The following is a 19,688-nucleotide window of genomic DNA, read 5'->3' as shown; positions in this document are numbered from 1 at the left end:
AACTGTGACTGGTTTTGCTGACCGTTCTGTGAGAAATCTAGATAAGACCAGAGTCACGCTGGCCGCTGGGCTGTGCCTCCCTGAATGCAGTAAGATGTGGTAAGATCCCCAGGACCTGCTCAGGAATTAGTGTCACTCCTACCGTCACCACACTCTAGAGGATGTTCTTCTCCCTCTGTTCTCAGGGAACCTTCCCCTCTGGCATCCGGGAGGGGACACAGAAAGGAGCCGACAGCCCCATCAGAGCAGGGCTGACGCCCAGGAAGCGCTCACTGGCCAGAGGCTGCCCTGGGGACTGAGGGGCTGTTCTCCTTAACCGCTCATGGAATGAGTACCTGGGGCTCTTACATAATTTACTCTGCTTCAACCTCCCCATCTGTAAAGTGGGGAGAGAACTTATTCCCGCACCTCTGGCTTCATCACACTGCTTTGAAAAACAAATGAGAGAGTCGATGTGAAAGTTCTCAGAAAAGGCAGAAGTGTGGGCTAGTGTAAGGAACTGCTATTCATAGCCCGTCTTGAACCTGCCTTGTGGTCAGATTTTGTTAAAGGTGCAGTGCACCCGGGGACGGGCAGGGCGGCCCCTTCTTCCATCTCAGGCCTTGGCCCAGGGGTGCCTGGAGGTCACTTTGGACAACTACTCATGATTTGCAAATGCTTCATCAGAGAGACAGCAGAGGTAAAGGCACAGTGAATACGAAACTGGGTGAAGTCCTGAAATAAAAGATTATGATTTAGTGGAAGACAGAACGGTGGAGGCGTCAGGCTGGTTTGGGAAACCAAACGGCAAACAGCGTCTGGAAAGCACCGGGTATGGGGTCGGAGGGCGCAGCCTCTGCTCTGTCACCTGGACGTGCCTCTCTCCTGCTCGAGCCCCAGCGTCCTCCTCGTTGGTAAAGGGAGGGGCTGGACCAGCTGAGATGCACATACGTGAGAGCCCACGTGGTCCACGGCAAAAGAAAAACACTCTCCCTTTTCTTAGGAAAGGGCAAGGTTCCATGCTTTTGGATCCCGAGTCTGCACAGATGTGCTGTTACACATCATTCTATAGTCAGACACTTCGCACTGATGAGTCCTGAATGCTAGGCATTTCCAAACAATGTGGGCCACAAAATAATTACTAACTGAAAACAAACTTCTCTTCCATCTCATTTTATAATAAGCTCTTGCAAAGAATATGGCTCTAGTATTTAAGAGTAGGCTGAAAAAACAGATTGGGAAAAAAATGGGGGGGCTCCTCACGTTAGTCTCACCTTGTTTGCTTGACACAGATTATGAGTGAGGATTGACTTTTTACCTTTTGTGTGTGTGTGTGTAATTTCTACTCAGTGCCTGAGCTTCAAGAACTGTTGAAGCCAATGGATATCGTGGATTCTAGTTCCTAAACTAGGCCCAAGTTAGAAGTTAGGAACCTCAGTGGAAACTGAATTAATGTCTTGAGTTCCTTAACTAAATATCTTTTAATAACTGGCCCATCACTACCAAATCAGAAAATATTTTATTAATTTTAATGAGAAAACTCATGCAACAATTCTGCTCTTAAGGATTTGTTCTATAGAAATGGATGCATAAAACTGTGCAAAGATATATGTGGAGGATGTCTACTGCTGTATTTTTTTAACAATAGGAAAGATTTTAGGAACTACTTGGCCTACGTAAACTATGATACAGCTTGTAGTGGAATATCACGCAGCCATTAAAAAAGATTTTCAAAGCCCTGCATAGAGCCTGGGAAAACGTCCATTGCACCTGTCAACCCAACACCGCCCCACACTCGCGTGCACATACAGCGGCATGCAGCTACCTACAGGCAGAAATTCATGCACGTTTGGCGGTAAAGTCTAAAACATGTATCACTTTTCAACACTGGCCCTGAAAACGAAAGAGGTATTCCACTTTTGCCAAACATATTTGAATTGTTTTTATAATAAACACATTTGGAAGGAAAAGAATATGCTATTTGGTGAGCTTTAAGGCTAGCATTGAAGGTGTGCGTGCATACACATTGCACATAAACTCTGGTTCTACTGTAAATTTTTATAATACTTCCAGGAAAGGATTTTGTAACATGCTTAAAAATGTTTATATATTTTGACCTCATAATCCATTTCAAGGAGTCTCCCTTAAGTAGATAACTCCAAATTAGAAGAAGATTCACTTAAAGAGTGTTTGACAGCATTATTTATCGTAGCAAAAGATGGAAAGAATTTACGTATGTAACCTAAGTGAACTAGTCAATGACAGTACAGCTACACCAATAAAAAATCATGATGAGTTCATAATAACATGTACGCATGATGATGTTGCAATGTTAAGGTAGTAAAAACTATATATGTAGTATGATCATAGCTATATAAATATACAAATACGAGATTCAGGATGACAGATGGAAATATGTCAAAATATTAATAATGCCTATGTTTCTGTGTAAAAGTTATGTTTTTATTGTTATTAATTTTTCCTGTACTTTTTTCTATAATGATCAGATTCAGTTCTACAACTTTAAAAGTTATTTTTAAAACTATTAGTATAGGGCTTCCCTGGTGGCGCAGTGGTTGAGAGTCCGCCTGCCGATGCAGGGGACACGGGTTCGTGCCCTGGTCCGGGAAGATCCCACATGCTGCGAAGCGGCTGGGCCCGTGAACCATGGCCTCTGGGCCTGTGCATCCGGAGCCTGTGCTCCGCAACAGGAGAGGCCACAACAGTGAGAGGCCCGTGTACCGCAAAAAAAAAAAACCCAAAAAATAACTATTAGTATAATCACCACCAATACATTGGGCATGTCGAATGAGATGGTGGCCAGAATACAAAATAAACGAATGAGGAAAATTTGAAAACATTTACCCTTTGGGGAAATTGGTGATTCCAACCACCTGAACCCAAGAGGCAGTAGCCTTGACTCTGTCTGCAATGCGGCTTCCACTGAAGGAGTCGGGGCAAGTACAGCTCCTGTCCTAATTGTCACGGGTTATGAGAACCTTAAAGATGATCTCATAAACGTATTTCCCTTTAAGAAAGTTTAAGATGAGGAAACAAAGGAAGAGTCATATTTGCTTTTGAATAGGATGGTACTCTACTGGGCACAAAGTAAGTTGATGTGTTTCTGGGTTTTGGACCTTATGCAAACGATGTCATGTTGTATGCATTCTTCTATACTTTGCTCAGTGTGGTACTGTGGAAAGGACATAACATTTTGTTTAGAGATTCAAGTATATGTAGCCAAACTATCAAGCAAAGGAAGCAAAGGATAAGCACAAAGTCTGATGTGATGACTTCTGGGTTGGGGAAGGAGACCAAGGAGATGAGGTTGGGAGGAATATACAGGTGGCTTAAAAGATACAGTACTATGTCCTTAGCTAGGCCCGGGATGCACAGGCATTTCCTTGTTATTTTGCTTTATATGTTACATATGACACTATACATTTTGTATCAATACTTCATAATAAAAATGGAAAACCTTTCTTTGTGTTAAAAGGTTAAGATTCTGTTAAAAAATGAAACCTTATCCAAAGAAACTTTGCAACCTCGGAGGCCCTCTAGTGGCCAATTTGGGGAAGTACAGTTAATGTCCAATTCTTTCACATAATCCATTCAATTTCCTTTCCTTAAAAACACTAATTAACAGCAAGATGAGGTGGAATGGCATGCTCCCAAATTTACTTAAGTTAAATGGTATGTTCTACATCAAATTTTTAAAATGCTGCCAGACTGCTCTTTACTATCCTTGAAGAATGACCCAGAAGAATACATTTCATTCTTTAGCAAGAATGTTTCATAAAACATTCCAAAATTCAGATGTACATTTCAAAGGAGAAATAAAATTTTATGCCAGTAGGATATTTTCAGTTGGGTTTATCCTCATATTCTTTCTTGAAAATTTTTTAGAATTGCCACGTTTAATAGCAATAACTTCCTTGCAGAAATTATGGAAGAATCATAACCAACGAACCCTTCCTCAGGACTCAGCTAAAACATCATAGCCTTCAAGTCTCGTGGGTGAAAGTGACTTCTCTGTACAACTGAGATCAAAAGCACTAAGCTCACTGCTCAGGAAACTCACTCCACGCTGCTCTATATTATCATTGTTGGTGAGCAGAGCTCACCGGCCCTGCAGGTTTGCAAGCTACGTGAGGGCTAAGTCTTTGTCACAGTACATGGAATATTTTATGTATTCTCTCCTCTTTTTTCTTTCTTTTTTGTTTTTGGTTGAAATAGATCAACTCATTTAATTCTTCAATGCAATAAGTTACAGAAATATATTTTAAAACCAAATTTAGTTTTGAAACATATTTTAGTTTGGCCAACTAGTCAAAAGAATTAGAGTCAGAATATATAACACAGGAAAATTCAAAATTATTATAGGGTGTAGAATAGGTCTGAAGGACAGCCAATGTGAAATTTAGCTATTTTGTCTCATGGACACAACTGATGTTTAAAAAAAATAGAAAGCAGCTAACATTTAACATACTGTCGTGATTCACACTATAGGCTTGCAGGATACCTCCTGCAAGGTTTTCAGTCACCACAGAAACTGATGGGGTAACAGCCATGATGTGTAGGAGCTCAGTGGCGTAATGAAGAAGATGTGGTACGTATATACCACGGAATATTACTCAACCATAAAAAGGAATGAAATAATGCCCTTTTCAGCAACATGGATGGACCTAGATATTATCACACTAAGTGAAGTAAGTCAGACAAAGACATACCATATGATATCACTTATATGTGGAATCCAAAAAAAGGGTAGACATTAACTTATTTACAAAACAGAAATAGACCCACAGACATAGAAAACAAACTTATGGTTACCAGGGGGTAAGGGGGGGAGGGATAACTTGGGAGACTGGGATTGATGCATACACACTACTATACATAAAGTAGATAACTAATAAGAACCTGCTGTAGAGCACAGGGAACTCTACTCAATACTCTGTAATGACCTATATGGGAAAAGAATCTAAAAAAGAGTGGATATGTGTGCATGTATAACTGATTCACTTTGCTGTACACCTGAAACTAACAACATTGCAAATCAATTATACTCCAGTAAAAATTAAAAAAAAAAAAAGACACAGAATGTCAGCTTCCTGTAGTGTATCCGGTGAATCCTAGGGAAGTAATTTCTGAGGCTCAGTTGTTCCACTGGTGAAAGTGAATATATACATACTTTTTGTACATATTATATATATATAATATACTCATAAGACATAGCGTGTAAAGATATATTGCATATATATGTAGGCACCCAGGTTGGTCAGTGCTCAAAACTATAACCTCCTTTGTGAGAAACTACGGTCCTTTCAGGTACCTTTCTTTCAGGTATCTTTCAGGTATCTTTCAGGTATCTTTCCTCTTAAGCTGTGAGGAGCACCAGGCTGGTTTTTTTTTAATTTTATTGAAGTCGAGTTGATTTACAATGTTGTGTTAATTTCTGCTGTACAGCAAAGTGACTCAGTTATACACATACACATTCTTTTTCAGATTCTTTTCCATTATGGTTTATCCTGGGAGATTGAATATAGTTCCCTGTGCTGTACAGTAGGACCTTGTTGTTTATCCAGGGCCGTTTTTTAATTGCTCCATTCATTGCAAAGCCCATGACCATGTTTCCTCCTGAATAATAAAGTGAGGGGAATAATCATAAGCGGAACTCACCAACTTGAGCTCGTATAAAGAATTTCAGAGCTGCGAGGCTTGGCGAGAGACGTGATGTCTCCACAGGGGTCGTCAACATCATCAGCATTTGTAGAATGCACGCAACCACTGTTAGGATGAAATGAAACAGAAAACATAGATGAACATATCCTAACTTGCAAAGGAAATCTTGCCAAAATAGATCAAAATGCAAAAAATTAACCACGGTGATGGAACAATTTGCCTTAAAAAAAATAAAGTAAGGAGACTTTCTCTTTTTTAGAGTGAGAGCAACAGCTGGTTTGTGTTTTTGAGCAATGAAGCAGCTGCTTCTGCAGCCCTGAGCCAACTCCTCCCTGGAGCTTGGAGGCAGCCGGGGCAAGGCAGAGATGGGTGTCTTCATAGCTGAGGGGCCTCCTGTGGGGACAGAAATGGGGCAGGTGCCTGGGATTGTGGACAACTGGCGATGTGCCTTCGGGGCCTGCCAGGAGGTCCAATTAGTCCACGGCAGTGAGAGGGTGTCCTGCAGGCACTTCTGGGGCCACTGGTAGGAAGGTGAGTCAATTCTACTGTGGGGTAGGAGAGGCTGGAGTAATGAGGGGGGAGGGTAGAGATGAAAGGCCCAGATTCCTCTGTTTTCTTGGATTTACTTTGTTTCAAGGTCATGTGATCGGAATGTTTATGTCCCCCCAAAATTCATACGTTGAATTCGTAACATCCAAAGGTGATGGTATCAGGAGGTGGGAGGTACTTGGGTCATTAGTGTTCTTATAAAAGGGACACCACGAGCTCCTTGCCCCTGAACCATACGTGGACACAAGTCTGTGACCCCTTGGCCGTCCCTACCTTCCAGCCTCCAGAACTGTGGGAAATAAACGTCTGTTGTTTACAAGCCACCCAGTCTGTGCTATGTTGTGACAGCAGCCCAAGCTGACTAAAGCACAAGTTTTTTCTCCAATATAAAGCAGAGAAGACCCCAAAGGGCGGTGACACACATCTGTGCCACCCACGGAGAGCCAAATTTAAATAGAAAAGCAAGAGATCGCATTTCCTGCCCTTAGCTCTGGCGAGCACATTGTAGCTTCCACATCAAGTGTAAAAGTCTTTCTTGTTGACAACACCCAGTATTAGTAGCAACCAAGGTATTTTATTTCATAAAATAACCAATTTGGGAACACCAAAGATACTGCTCCCCCTTTCTTTCTCTTATTAAAATCTTTAACGCATTTTTGATGAAATGCCTGACAGGCAGCATGCTAGGAAAACATTAGAAATCTGTTAGAAAGCGTGAGCTGTTTCAAAAAGTGAATTACAAACACGAGTGAGCTGAAAGCAACTACAATTTAGATGTAAATCTAGTAATTTTTAAAACATTAAGAAACATTACTTACGTATAGAGAGGAATGTATTTGCTTCTGGAACTTGGACTCACGCTTAGAAAAAGAGAAAGCATGGGCAGCTGAGTTATCGACATTAATAAACATCACACAATTACAGTGTTTCTATTAAAAAAAGTCTTCAGAGATATCCCATAGGAATGGGCTTCCAAAAGTTGGCAATTTTAAGCAGAAAAGATTTAAAGATGTAGTTTTTAAAGTGATGAAAATCAAGCACAGAACAAATTGACTCCAAACAGCCAAGGACACGTAAGTCCTTGTTGACTCTTACGATTTAGCTCCAAAGCCTCTTCTCCTGGGTTTTTCTTTGCTGTTTTTGTCCTCAATGGTTAGACATGTCATATTTGGCAAAGCTGACCTCTCGTTTTCTTAGACACACAGAAGGTCCACATTTGACTGGCTCTTACTGACCATTTAGTGTAAGTCTCCATGGTGGAGAGGAAGCGACTGTGGCCCAAAGGAGTTCAGTGACGTACACAAGATTGCAATAACTTAGGGCGCTTAGAGGAGCTTGGGTTTATTGTGTACTTTCCCTGCTCCAACCCTAGAATCAGCCATTTTCCCAAGGATCTCACAATGTCTTTTATTGGAGAGTGGCATTTTAAACCAACATTTTGGAGCTAGACATGCTTCTGGCTGCTTGTGTGTGCCTGCTTCTAAGCACTCCCAGCGGACAGAGCTAGGAATATCTCGGTGTATTTGAACTTGTGTGTATCCATATATCTACATATATTTCTGTATTTACTTTCTGCATATATATATATATATATATATATATATATATATATATATATATATATATATAAAGGGATACCTCAGCGATATTATGGGTTCGGTTCCAGATCACGGCAATAAAAGTGAATACCACAGTAAAGCGAGTAACACAAATTTTTTGATTTCCCAGTGCATATAAAAATTACGTTTATACTAAACTGTAGTCTATTAAGTGTACAATGGCATTATGTCTAAAAATGTCCATACCTTAATTTAAAAATACTTTACTGCTAAAAAATGCTAACCATAATCTAAGTCTTCAGCAAGCTGAAATCTTGTGGCACTAGTAACATTAAAGATCACTGATCACAGACCACCATTACAAATATAATAATAATGAAAAAGTTTGAAATATTGTGAGAATGACGAAACTGTGACACAGAGATGCAAAGTGAGCAAACGCTGTTGGGAAAACGGCCCCGATAAACTTGCTCGAGGCAGGGTTGCCACAAACCTTCCATTTGTAAAAAACACAGAATCTGTGAAGCACAACGTAAACGTGAGTTCGTGGAGGCCCCCAAGTCCAATCAGCACCACAGGGCACACCCTCAGCCTTCTCTGACAGCGTGAGACCTGCCTCTCGCCATCTGCCAAAGATTTACTTTTTGTCACATGTAACAAAATGTGACAAAAAGGCACAAGTCACACTGCATGTTCTTACGTGGAGTATACATGTAAGAAGTTTAGAATTGCCAACCTGTTTCTTGGTGAGAAACACATTTACCGAGTAGAGTACAGATGGTACTTCCATACAGTTCTTTTTGTCATTAGCCTTACAGTTCTGTGTCAAAATACTGCTTCCCAGTTTATGAAGGTCCAAATTTAGGATCACTCCTGTTTCCCCCCATCCACTTAAATGTAGTTATGTCATTTGTTTGTAATACAGATTCACTTGTTACCTTCTGAATTCCATCCTGGATTTTCCCACCATCCTGGTATACATTTCTCTCTCTTTCTCTATTTTTTACTTTGCCTTCAGTACAGTTTGTTCTCCATGGTGTACATACAGTTCTATGGGTTTGAGAAATACGTGGCCAGCACCACAGAACCATATAGAACTGTTCCATCATCCTAATGCTTGTTTACAGGCTCTTTGTCTTGAACGCTGTCCCCCTCCCCCAAATCCTGGTAGCCACTGATCTACTCCCACCCTTGTAGTTTTTCCTTTTCTAGAATGTCATATAAAAGGAATCATGCAGGGCTCCCCTGGTGGCGCAGTGGTTGGGAGTCCTCCTGCCGATGCAGGGGACGCGGATTCGTGCTCCGGTCCGGGAGGATCCCACGTGCCGCGGAGCGGCTGGTCCCGTGAGCCATGGCCGCTGAGCCTGCGCGTCCGGAACCTGTGCTCCGCGACGGGAGAGGCCACAACAGTGAGAGGCCTGTGTACCGCCAAAAAAAAAAAAAAAAAAAAAAAGGAATCATTGAGCAAAATGCTTTTTAGATTCATCCATATTGTTGTGTGCTGCATTTGATCTTTTTCATTGCTGAAAGTATTCCATTGTGTAGCTCTACTCTAGTATCTTTATCCAATACATGTGTTTCCATCCACCTGTCGAAAGCAATCTTGGTTGTTTCTAGGTTTTGAAGATTATGATTAGAGCTGTTATGAGCATTCACATATAGGTTTTTCTTGCTAATGGGAGCAGCATTTACTAGAGGAAGGCTCCAAGGTAAGTGGATCCCTCAGGAGTTCTGAGATATGGCAGAACTGACTAGGACTTACAGCTTTTAGTTCAGTAGATGATTCATCATTAAAACAATAAATGCAATGGATGCATAGAAACTGGGTGAGCTATTTGCTATTTTACCACATGACATGTAAATAGAAAGATGCTAATAAAGTTGTTTTTCTTTTTTTGGCTGTGACACGTGGCTTGTGGAATCTTAGTTCCTCAACCAGAGATTGAACCTGGGCCCATGAGGAACTTATATTTTGGATGTTTTAATCTTTGATTAAAGTTATTACCATTCAATTTATACATTGGAATCTATTATTTTTATTGGGGTGTTTTATACCTTTGGTTAAACCAACTTTTAAATAATCTTTATCAAAACTTTAAATACTGTTTTTAGAATATGGCTCAATAAAATCAGTATGCTGACATGACTCAATATTTTTCTCAATACTGTCATTATTTGCAATTCCAGATTCAGCATTTAAACTTGATTATGATTTTGCGTATTTCCACTTCACTACACTTTTTTATTCTAAATATTAAAAAAAATCCTTCTATTTTTAACATCTTTATTGGAGTATAATTGCTTTACAATGTTGTATTAGTTTCTGCTGTATGACAAAGTGAATCAGCTATACCTATACATATATCCCCATATCCCCTCCCTCTGGTATCTCCCTCCCTCCCACCCCTCTAGGTGGTCACAAAGCACTGAGCTGATCTCCCTGTGCTCCCAGCTGCTTCCCACTAGCTATCTATTTTACATTTGGTAGTGTATATATGTCAGTGCTACTGTCTCACTTCGTCCCAGCATACCCTTCCCCCTCCCTGTGTCCTCAAGTCCATTCTCTACATCTGCTGCTCCTAGCTTCCTTAGAACATTTTTTATTTAAGATTCCATATATATGTGTTAGCATATGATATTTGTTTTTCTGTTTCTGACTTACTTCACTCTGTATGAGAGATTCTAGGTACATCCACCTCACAACTAATAACTCAATTTCATTTCTTTTTATGGCTGAGTAATATTACGTTGTATATATGTGCCACATCTTCTTTGTCCATTCATCTGTCGATGGACACTTAGGTTGCTTCCATGTCCTGGCTATTGTAAATAGTGCTGCAATGAACATTGTGGTACAGGTCTCTTTTTGAATTATGGTTTTCTCAGGGTACATGCCCAGTAGTGGGATTGCTGGGTAGTATGGTAGTTGTACTTTTAGTTTTTTAAGGAAACTCCATACTGTTCTCCAGAGTGGCTGTGTCAATTTACATTCCCACGAACAGTGCAAGAGGGTTCCCTTTACTCCACACCCTCTCCAGCATTTATTGTATGCAGATTTTTTGATGATGGCCATTCTGACCGGTGTGAGGTGATACCTCATTGTAGTTTTGATTTGCATTTCTCTAATGATTAGTGATGTTGAGCATCCTTTCATGTGTTTGTTGGCAATCTGTATGTCTTCTTTGTAGAAATGTCTATTGAGGTCTTCTGCCCATTTTTAGATTGGGTTCTTTGTTTTTTTGTTATTGAGCTGCATGAACTGCCTGTATAATTTGGAGATTAATCCTTTGTCAGTTGCTTCATTTGCAAATATTTTCTCCCATTCTGAGGGTTGTCATTTCGTCTTGTTTATGGTTTCTTTTGCTGTGCAAAAGCTTTTAAGTTTCATTAGGTCCCATTTGTTTGTTTAAATTTCCCATACTCTAGGAGGTGAGTCAAAAAGGATCTTGCTGTGATTTATGTCATACAGTGTTCTGCCTATGTTTTCTTCTAAGAGTTTTATAGTGTCTGGCCTTACATTAAGGTTGTTAATCCATTTTGAGTTCATGTTTGTTTATGGTGTTAGGGAGTGTTCTGCTTTCATTCTTTTACATGCAGCTGTCCAGTATTGCCAGCACCACTTATGGAAGAGGCTGTCTTTTCTCCATTGTATATTCTTGCCTCCTCTATCAAAGATAAGGTGATCATGTGTGCATGGGTTTATCTCTGAGCTTTCTATCCTGTTTCATTGATCTATATTTCTGTTTTTGTGCCAGTATCATACTGTCTTGATTACTGTATCTTTGTAGTATAGTCTGAAGTCAGGGAGCCTGATTCCTCCAGCTCGGTTTTCTTTCTCAAGATTGTTTTGGCTATTCAGAGTCTTTTGTCTTTCCATACAAATTGTGAACTTTTTTGTTCTAGTTCTGTGAAAAATGGCATTGGTAGTTTGATAGGGATTGCATTGAATCTATAGATTGTTTTGGGTAGTAAAGTCATTTTCACAATGTTGAGTCTTCCAATCCAAGAACGTGCTATAGCTTTCCATCTGTTTGTATCATCTTTAATTTCTTTCTTTAGTGTCTTATAGTTTTCTGCATAGAGGTCTTTTTTCTCCTTAGGCAGGTTTATTCCTAGGTATTTTATTCTTTTTGTTGCAATGGTAAATAGGAGTATTTCCTAATTTCTCTTTCAGATTTTTCATCATTAGTGTATAGGAATGCAAGAGATTTCTGTGCATTAATTTTGTATCCTACAACTTTACCAAATTCATTGATTAACTCTGGTAGTTGTCTGGTACCATCTTTAGGATTCTGTATGTATAGTAACATGTTATCTGCAAACAGTGACAGTTTTCTTCTCCTTTTCCAACTTGGATTCCTTTTATTTCTTTTTCTCCTCTGATTGCTGTGGCTAAAACTTCCAAATTTAAGTTGAATAACAGAGGTGAGAATGGACAGCCTTGTCTTTTTCCTGATCTTAGCAGAAATGGTTTCAATTGTTCACCATTGAGAGCAATGTTGGCTGTGGGTTTGTCATATATGGCCTTTATTATGTTGAGGTAATTTCCCTCTATGCCTACTTTCTGGAGAGTTTTATTATTAATGGGTGTTGAATTTTTTTTTTTTTTTTTTGTGGTATGTGGGCCTCTCACTGCTGTGGCCTCTCCTGTTGCGGAGCACAGGCTCCAGACGTGCAGGCTCAGTGGCCATGGCTCACAGGCCTAGCTGCTCCACGGCATGTGGGATATTCCTGGACCGGGGTACGAACCCATGTCCCCTGCATTGGCAGGCAGACTCTCAACCACTGCACCACCAGGGAAACCCGGGTGTTGAATTTTGTCAAAAGCTTTTTCTGCATCTGTTGAGATGATCATATGGTTTTTCTCCTTCAATTTGTTAATATGGTGTATCACGTTGACTGATTTGGGTATATATTGAAGAATCCTTGCATTCCTGGGATAAACTCCACTTGATCATGGTGTATGATCCTTTTAATGTGCTGTTGGATTCTGTTTGCTAGTATTTTGTTGAGGACTTTTGCATTTATGTTCATCAGTATTACTGGCCTGTAGTTTTCTTTTTTTGTGACCTCTTTTTCTAGTTTTGGTATCAGGGTGATGGTGGCCTCGTAGAATGAGCTGGGGAGTGTTCCTCCCTCTGCTATTTTTGGGAGGAGTTTGAGAAGGATAGGTGTTAGCTCTTCTCTAAATGTTTGATAGAATTCACCTGTGAAGCCATCTGGTCTTGGGCTTTTGTTTGTTGGAAGATTTTAAATCATAGCCTCAATTACAGTGCTTGTGATTGGTTGGTTCATATTTTGTATTTCTTCCTGGTTCAGTCTTGGAATGTTGTGTTTTTCTAAGAATTTGTCCATTTCTTCCAGGTTGTCCATTTTATTGGTTTAGAGTTGCTTGTAGTAATCTCTCATGTTCCCTGTACTTCTGCAGTGTCAGTTGTTACTTCTCCTTTTTCATTTCTAATTCTATTGATTTGAGTCTTCTCCCTTTTTTCTTGATAAGTCTGGCTAATGGTTTATCAATTTTGTTTATCTTCTCAAAGAACCACTTTTAGTTTTATTGATCTTTACTATTGTTTCCTTCATTTGTTTTTCATATCTTTCTGATCTGATCTTTATGATTTCTTTCCTACTGCTAACTTTGGGTTTTTTTTTTTTTTTCTTTCTTTCTCTGATTACGTTAGGTGTAAGGTTAGGTTGTTTATTTGAGATGTTTCTTGTTTCTTGAGGGAGGATTGTATTGCTATAAACTTCCCTCTTAGTGCTGCTTTTGCTGCATCCCATAGGTTTTGGGTTGCTGTGTTCTGATTGCCAGTTGCTTCTAGGTATTCTTTTATTTCCTCTTTGATTTCCTCAGTGATCTCTTGTTTATTTAGTACTGTATTGTTTAGCTCCCCATGTGTTTGTACTTTTTACAGTTTTTTTCCTGTAATTGATATCTAGTCTCATAGTGTTGTGGTAAGAAAAGGTACTTGATAAATTTTCATTTTCTTAAATTTACCAAGGCTTGATTTGTGACATAAGATATGATCTATCCTTCAGAATGTTCCATGAGCATTTGAGAAGAAAGTGTATTCTGTTGATTTTGAATGGAATGTCCTATAAATATCAATTAAGTCCATCTTGTTTAATGTGTCATTTAAAGCTTGTGTTTCCTTATTTATTTTCATTTTGGACGATCTGTCCACTGGTGAAAGTAGGGTGTTAAAGTCTCCTACTATTATTGTGTTACTATTGATTTCCCCTTTTACAGCTGTTAGCATTTGGCTTATGTATTGAGGTTCTCCTATGTTGGGTGCATAAATATTTACAATTGTTATATCTTCTTCTTGGATTGATCGCTTGATCATTATGTAGTGTCCTTCTTTGTCTCTTGTAATAGTCTTTATTTTAAAGTCTATTTTGTCTGATATAAGTATTGCTACTCCAGATTTCTTTTGATTTCCACGTGCATGGAATATCTTTTTCCATCCCCTCACTTTTGGTCTGTATGTGTCCCTAGGTCTGAAGTGGGTCTCTTGTAGACAGCATATATACGGGTCTTGTTTTTGTATCCATTCTGCCAATCTGTGTCTTTTATTTGGAGCATTTAATCCATTTACATTTAAGATAATTATCGATATGTATGTTCCTTTTACCATTTTTTTGATTGTTTTGGGTTTGTTTTTGTAGGTCTTTTCCTTCTCTTGTGTTTCCTGCCTAGAGAAGTTCCCTTAGAATTTGTTGTAAACCTGGTTTGGTGGTGCTGAATTCTCTTTACTGTAAAGAGAATTGTCTTTAAAGGTTGTAATTTCTCTGTCAAATCTGAATGAGATCCTTGCTGGGTAGAGTAATCTTGGTTGTAGGTTTTCCCCTCTCATCACTTTAAGCATGTCCTGCCACTCCCTTCTGGCTTGCAGAGTTTCTGCTGAAAGATCAGCTGTTAACCTTATGGTGATTCCCTTGTATGTTATTTGCTGTTTTTCCCTTGCTGCTTTTAATATTTTTTCTGTGTATTTAATTTTTGATAGTTTGATTAATGTGTGTTTTGTCATGTTTCTCTTTGGATTTATCCTGTATGGGACTCTCTGTGCTTACTGGACTTGACAGACTATTTCCTTTCCCATATTAGGGAAGCTTTCAACTACAATTCCTTCAAATATTTTCTCAGTGTCTTTCTTTTTCTATTGTTCTTCTGGGACCCTATAATTGGAATGTTGGTGTGTTTAATGTTGTCCCAGAGGTCTCTGAGACTGTCTTCAATGATTTTCATTCTTTTTTCTTTATTCTGCTGAGGTAGTTATTTCCACCATTTTATCTTCCAGGTCACTTATCGGTTCTTCTGCCTCAGTTATTCTGCTATTGATTCCTTCTAGAGAATTTTTAATTTCATTTATTGTGTTTTTCATAATTATTTGTTTGCTGTTTGGTTCTTCTAGGTCCTTGTTAAACGTTTCTTGTATTTTCTCCATTCTATTTCCAGGATTTTGGAATATCTTTACCATCATCACTCTGAATTCTTTTTCAGGTAGACTGCCTATTTCCTCTTCATTTGTTTGGTCTTGTGGGTTTTTACTTTGCTCCTTTATCTGCTGTGTATTTCCCTGTCTTCTCATTTTGCTTAACTTACTGTGGTTGGGGTCTCCTTTTTGCAGGCTTCAGGTTCATAGTTCCCATTGTTTTTGGTGTCCACCCCCAGTGGGTGAGGTTGGTTCAGTGGGCTGTGTAGGCTTCCTGGTGGAGGGGACTGGTTCCTGTGTTCTGATGGATGAGGCTGGATCTTGTCTTTCTGGTGGGAAGAACTGTGTTCAGTAGTGTGTTTTGGGGTGTCTGTGAATTTATTATGATTTTAGGCACCCTCTATGCTAATGGATGGGGTTGTGTTCCTATCTTGCTACTTGTTTGGCATGGGGTGTCCAGCACTGGAGCTTGCTGGTGATTGAGTGGAGCTGTTCTTAGCATTGAGATGGAGATCTCTGTGAGAACTCTCACTGATTGATATTACATGGGGCTGGGAGGTCTCTGGTGGTCCAATGTCCTGAACTCGGCTCTCCCACCTCAGAGGCTCAGGCCTGATAGCCAGCCAGATCACCAAGACCCTGTCAGCCACACAGCTCAGAAGAAAAGGGAGAAAAAAAAAGAGAGAAAGAAAAAATAATAAAATAATTAAAATAAAATATAAAAAAAATTATTAAAAAAATAATAAAAAATTTGAAAAGTAATTAAAAAAACAAAGAGAGCAACCAAACCAATAAACAAATCCACCAATGATAACAAGCGCTAAGAACTATACTGAGATAAACATAAAAGCCAGAAAGAAAAGAGTCGCACACAGCAAACCCCAAGTGTACAGTCGCTCCCAAAGTCTACCACCTCAATTTTGGGATGATTCATTGTCTATTCAGGTATTCCACAGATGCAGCATACCTCAAGTCGATTGTGGAGATTTAATCAGCTGCCCCTGAGGCTGCTGGGAGAGATTTCCCTTTCCTTCTTTGTTCGCACAGCTCTTGGGGTTCAGCTTTGGATTTGGCCCCTCCTCTGCATGTAGGTTGCCCTCTGGCATCTTTTCTTTGCCCAGACAGGAGGGGGTTAAAGGAGTGGCTGATTAGGGGGATCTGGCTCACTCAGGCCAGGGGGAGGGATGGGTACGTAATGCAGGGCGAGCCTGCGGTGGCAGAGGCCAGCGTGACATTGCAACAGCCTGAGGCATGCCGTGTGTTCTTCGGGGGAAATTGTCCCTGGATTATGGGACCCTGGCAGTGGTGGGCTGCACAGGCTCCCGGGAGGGGAGATGTGGATAGTGACCTGTGCTTGCACTCAGGCTTCTTGGTGGCTGTAGCAGCGGTCTTAGCGTTTCATGCCTGTCTCTGGTGTCTGCACTGATAGCCGTGGTTCGTGCCTGTCTCTGGAGCTCATTTAGGTGGTGTTCTGAATCCCCTCTCCTCATGCACCCTGAAAAAATTGTCTCTTGACTCTTAGGCAGTTCCAGACTTTTCCCCAGACTTCCTCCTGGCTAGCTGTGGTGCACTATCCCCCTTCAGGCTGTGTTCACGCAGCCAAACCCAGTCCTCTCCCCGGGGTTCGACTTCTGAAGCTCGAGCCTCAGCTCCCAGCCCCCACCTGCCCCAGCGGGTGAGCAGACAAGCCTCTCAGGCTGGTGAGTGCTGGTCAGCAGCGATCCTCTGTGCGGGAGTCTCTCCACTTTGCCCTCCGCACCCCTGTTGCTGCACTCTCCTCCATGGCTCCAAAGCTTCCCCCTGCTGCCCACCCTCTCTCTCCACCAGTGAAGGGGCTTCCTAGTGTGTGGAAGCTTTTCCTCCTTCACAGCTCCTTCCCAGTGGTGCGGGTCCCATCCCTATTCTTTTGTCTCTGTTTTTTCTTTTTTCTTTTGTCCTATCCAGGTACATGGTAGGGCAAAAGAAAAAAGGTATGTGGGGAGTTTCTTGCCTTTTGGGAAGTCTGAGGTCTTCTGCCAGCATTCAGTAGGTGTTCTGTAGGAGTTGTCCCACATGTAGATATATTTCTGATGTATTTGTGGGGAGGAAGTCTTACTCCTCTGCCATCTTGAAGGTCCTCCAAAAAAATCCTTCTTTAAAGGGCAATTTATGCTGGTTTTATTGAAGTGCTACATACAATTGTTAAAGATTTGGAAAATGTCACCTTTGATATTATTTTTCCACAACTTAAATTTATTAATAACTTATTAATTTTGCTGACTAAGGCCTAAAATCTCCCATACTTTGCTTTGCAATTAATGATGGATTAGGTAAATATAAAATTAAATGTACAAGATTAAAAACCCTCCCATTGAGGTGATGAACAAATTGACCATCATCAAACCAGAACATCATATGAAACTCCAGGGAACAAAAGATGGGATTATCTCACTGTGGACGCATGCATTCTTCTTATGCATTATCTGTCTGTCTCACACTATTCTTCACAACCAGCCACAGTATTTGTTGCAAAATACACATATCTGTTTAAAGTTCCATGTGATTCATTCTTATGTTTTCTATTCTATTTAATTTTCACAAAATGCTGGTTGTGACTCTCCACTAATGGGTTGCAGGCTACAAATCACTCATTAGTCTGCTCAGTAGTCCACTCACTAAACTGGGACAGAACAACTGCCGAGCCATGCTGAGAAACGGGTCCCTGGCTCAGATCATAAGTGAGAATTGACTTCAAATGTTTTAAAAAGATAAATATGAAAAGCAAAACTTTAATTATGTTTAGGAAAAAAAGTAGATGAAGGATAATATCTTTTTCACTTCTGGATAGGGAAAGATGTATTAAAAATTCCACAAATATAACAAGGTATGGAGGTAAATATTGATGAATTCAGTTATATTAAAATTTTGAACTTCAGCTCAGCAAAGGGCACTATAAAATAGAAAAGTCACAGCCTAGAAGGAGATATGCATATTACCAATAAAGGATTTTAATCTAGAATAATAGACTTAAAAAGTTGTATAATCAATCAGTAAAAGACAAAATATATGAACAAGTAAGTTATACATGTGAACATGCAGTAAGTTACAACTTACCAAAAAAATGGTTCTTAGTAACCAGGTAAATGTTAAAATGATAATGAAGTACAATTTCCTGCTTCTAAAATTAGAATTTTTCTAATTTGAAAATTCCAAATGCTGGCCACAAAGTGCAGTAGTGGGAATTCAAGCATTGCTGATGGTTGGTCCATAATGGGTAAAACTCATTTGGAGAATAACGTAGCAGTATTTAGAACATAAAGAAGTTTACACCTCTTGATGTAGCAACTGTACATGTAAGGATGTCTATATAAAACCCAGAAATAGCTTTATACTTTATAAAGGTATGGGGATACTGTTTCCAGCTCCAACAGAAATAAGACAAAAAATTAAGTTATGAGAATGGATGAATAAATTGTGGTATAACGATTCAATGGAAGACTATGTGTCAGAGAAAATGAACACCTAGAGATGCCAGCATGAGTCTCACAAACACAGAACTGAACAAAAATGTTAAGTTGTATGAATATATGTTTGATACCACTTATAAACATGGAACACTTACTTACCACTTGTAAACATGGAGCACTTACTTACCACTTATAAACATGGAACACTTACTTACCACTTATAAACATGGAACACTTACTTACCACTTATAAACATGGAACACTTACTTACCACTTATAAACATGGAACACTTACTTACCACTTATAAACATGGAACACTTACTTACCACTTATAAACATGGAACACTTACTTACCACTTATAAACATGGAACACTTACTTACCACTTATAAACATGGAACACTTACTTACCACTTGTAAACATGGAACACTTACTTACCACTTGTAAACATGGAGCACAATTCCACATCTTGGTTAAGAATAACACATATGTTTTAAGGGTGCATGAAAATGTGAAACTTCACAGCTGGAATAATGGTGATCCCTTAGGAAGGCACATGTGCTTAGAGAGAAGTACGTAGGGGCGTCTGTGGTGTTAGTAACGGTTTGTTTTTATAGTTGGGAAGTAGACACGCAGATTATATCATATTTTTATTTTACATTTTTATATAGGAATTATTCAAAGATAAATTTAAAAAATAAAAACAGAGATGATGGCTGTATTGTGGGTCAAAAGAAGAAAAAAGAGACAAAATAGTGACATTTTCAAAGACAGAAACACCAAACTTTTTAGACTAAATGCACAAAATTACCTATGTGGAAAGATTAGTAATAAATCATTGTTTCTAGCATTAATAGAACTCAAAATAACTATATGATACAAAAGTTGATAGAAAATAATTCATAATCCCTTGAAGTCCATGCATTTTACAACATTATAATTCTTCATATCAAGTGACATATAAAACACTCTTTATTTTTAAATGGTTGTGGTATATTTGGTAGTCTAAATTTTAAGAAGGGTTAAGAGAAAACAA

At 39.4% G+C, this 19,688-nt stretch overlaps 1 protein-coding gene across 1 annotated transcript in view; it reads right to left on the bottom strand.

Annotated features, from left to right (window-relative positions):
• Positions 1–19,688, bottom strand: part of SPMIP7 (sperm microtubule inner protein 7) — a 60,262-nt gene that overhangs the window by 9,972 nt on the left and 30,602 nt on the right. The window contains exons 7-8 of the mRNA XM_065884336.1: positions 7,029–7,070; positions 5,659–5,766 (exon numbers count right to left, since the gene is read on the bottom strand). Of these exons, the coding sequence (XP_065740408.1) occupies positions 5,659–5,766; positions 7,029–7,070 (150 nt within the window). The remainder of the gene's footprint in view (positions 1–5,658; positions 5,767–7,028; positions 7,071–19,688) is intronic.

This window comes from Phocoena phocoena, chromosome 9 (assembly GCF_963924675.1).
Source record: "Phocoena phocoena chromosome 9, mPhoPho1.1, whole genome shotgun sequence".
Lineage (NCBI taxonomy): Eukaryota > Metazoa > Chordata > Mammalia > Artiodactyla > Phocoenidae > Phocoena > Phocoena phocoena.
This window is presented reverse-complemented; position numbering and strand designations above follow the sequence as displayed.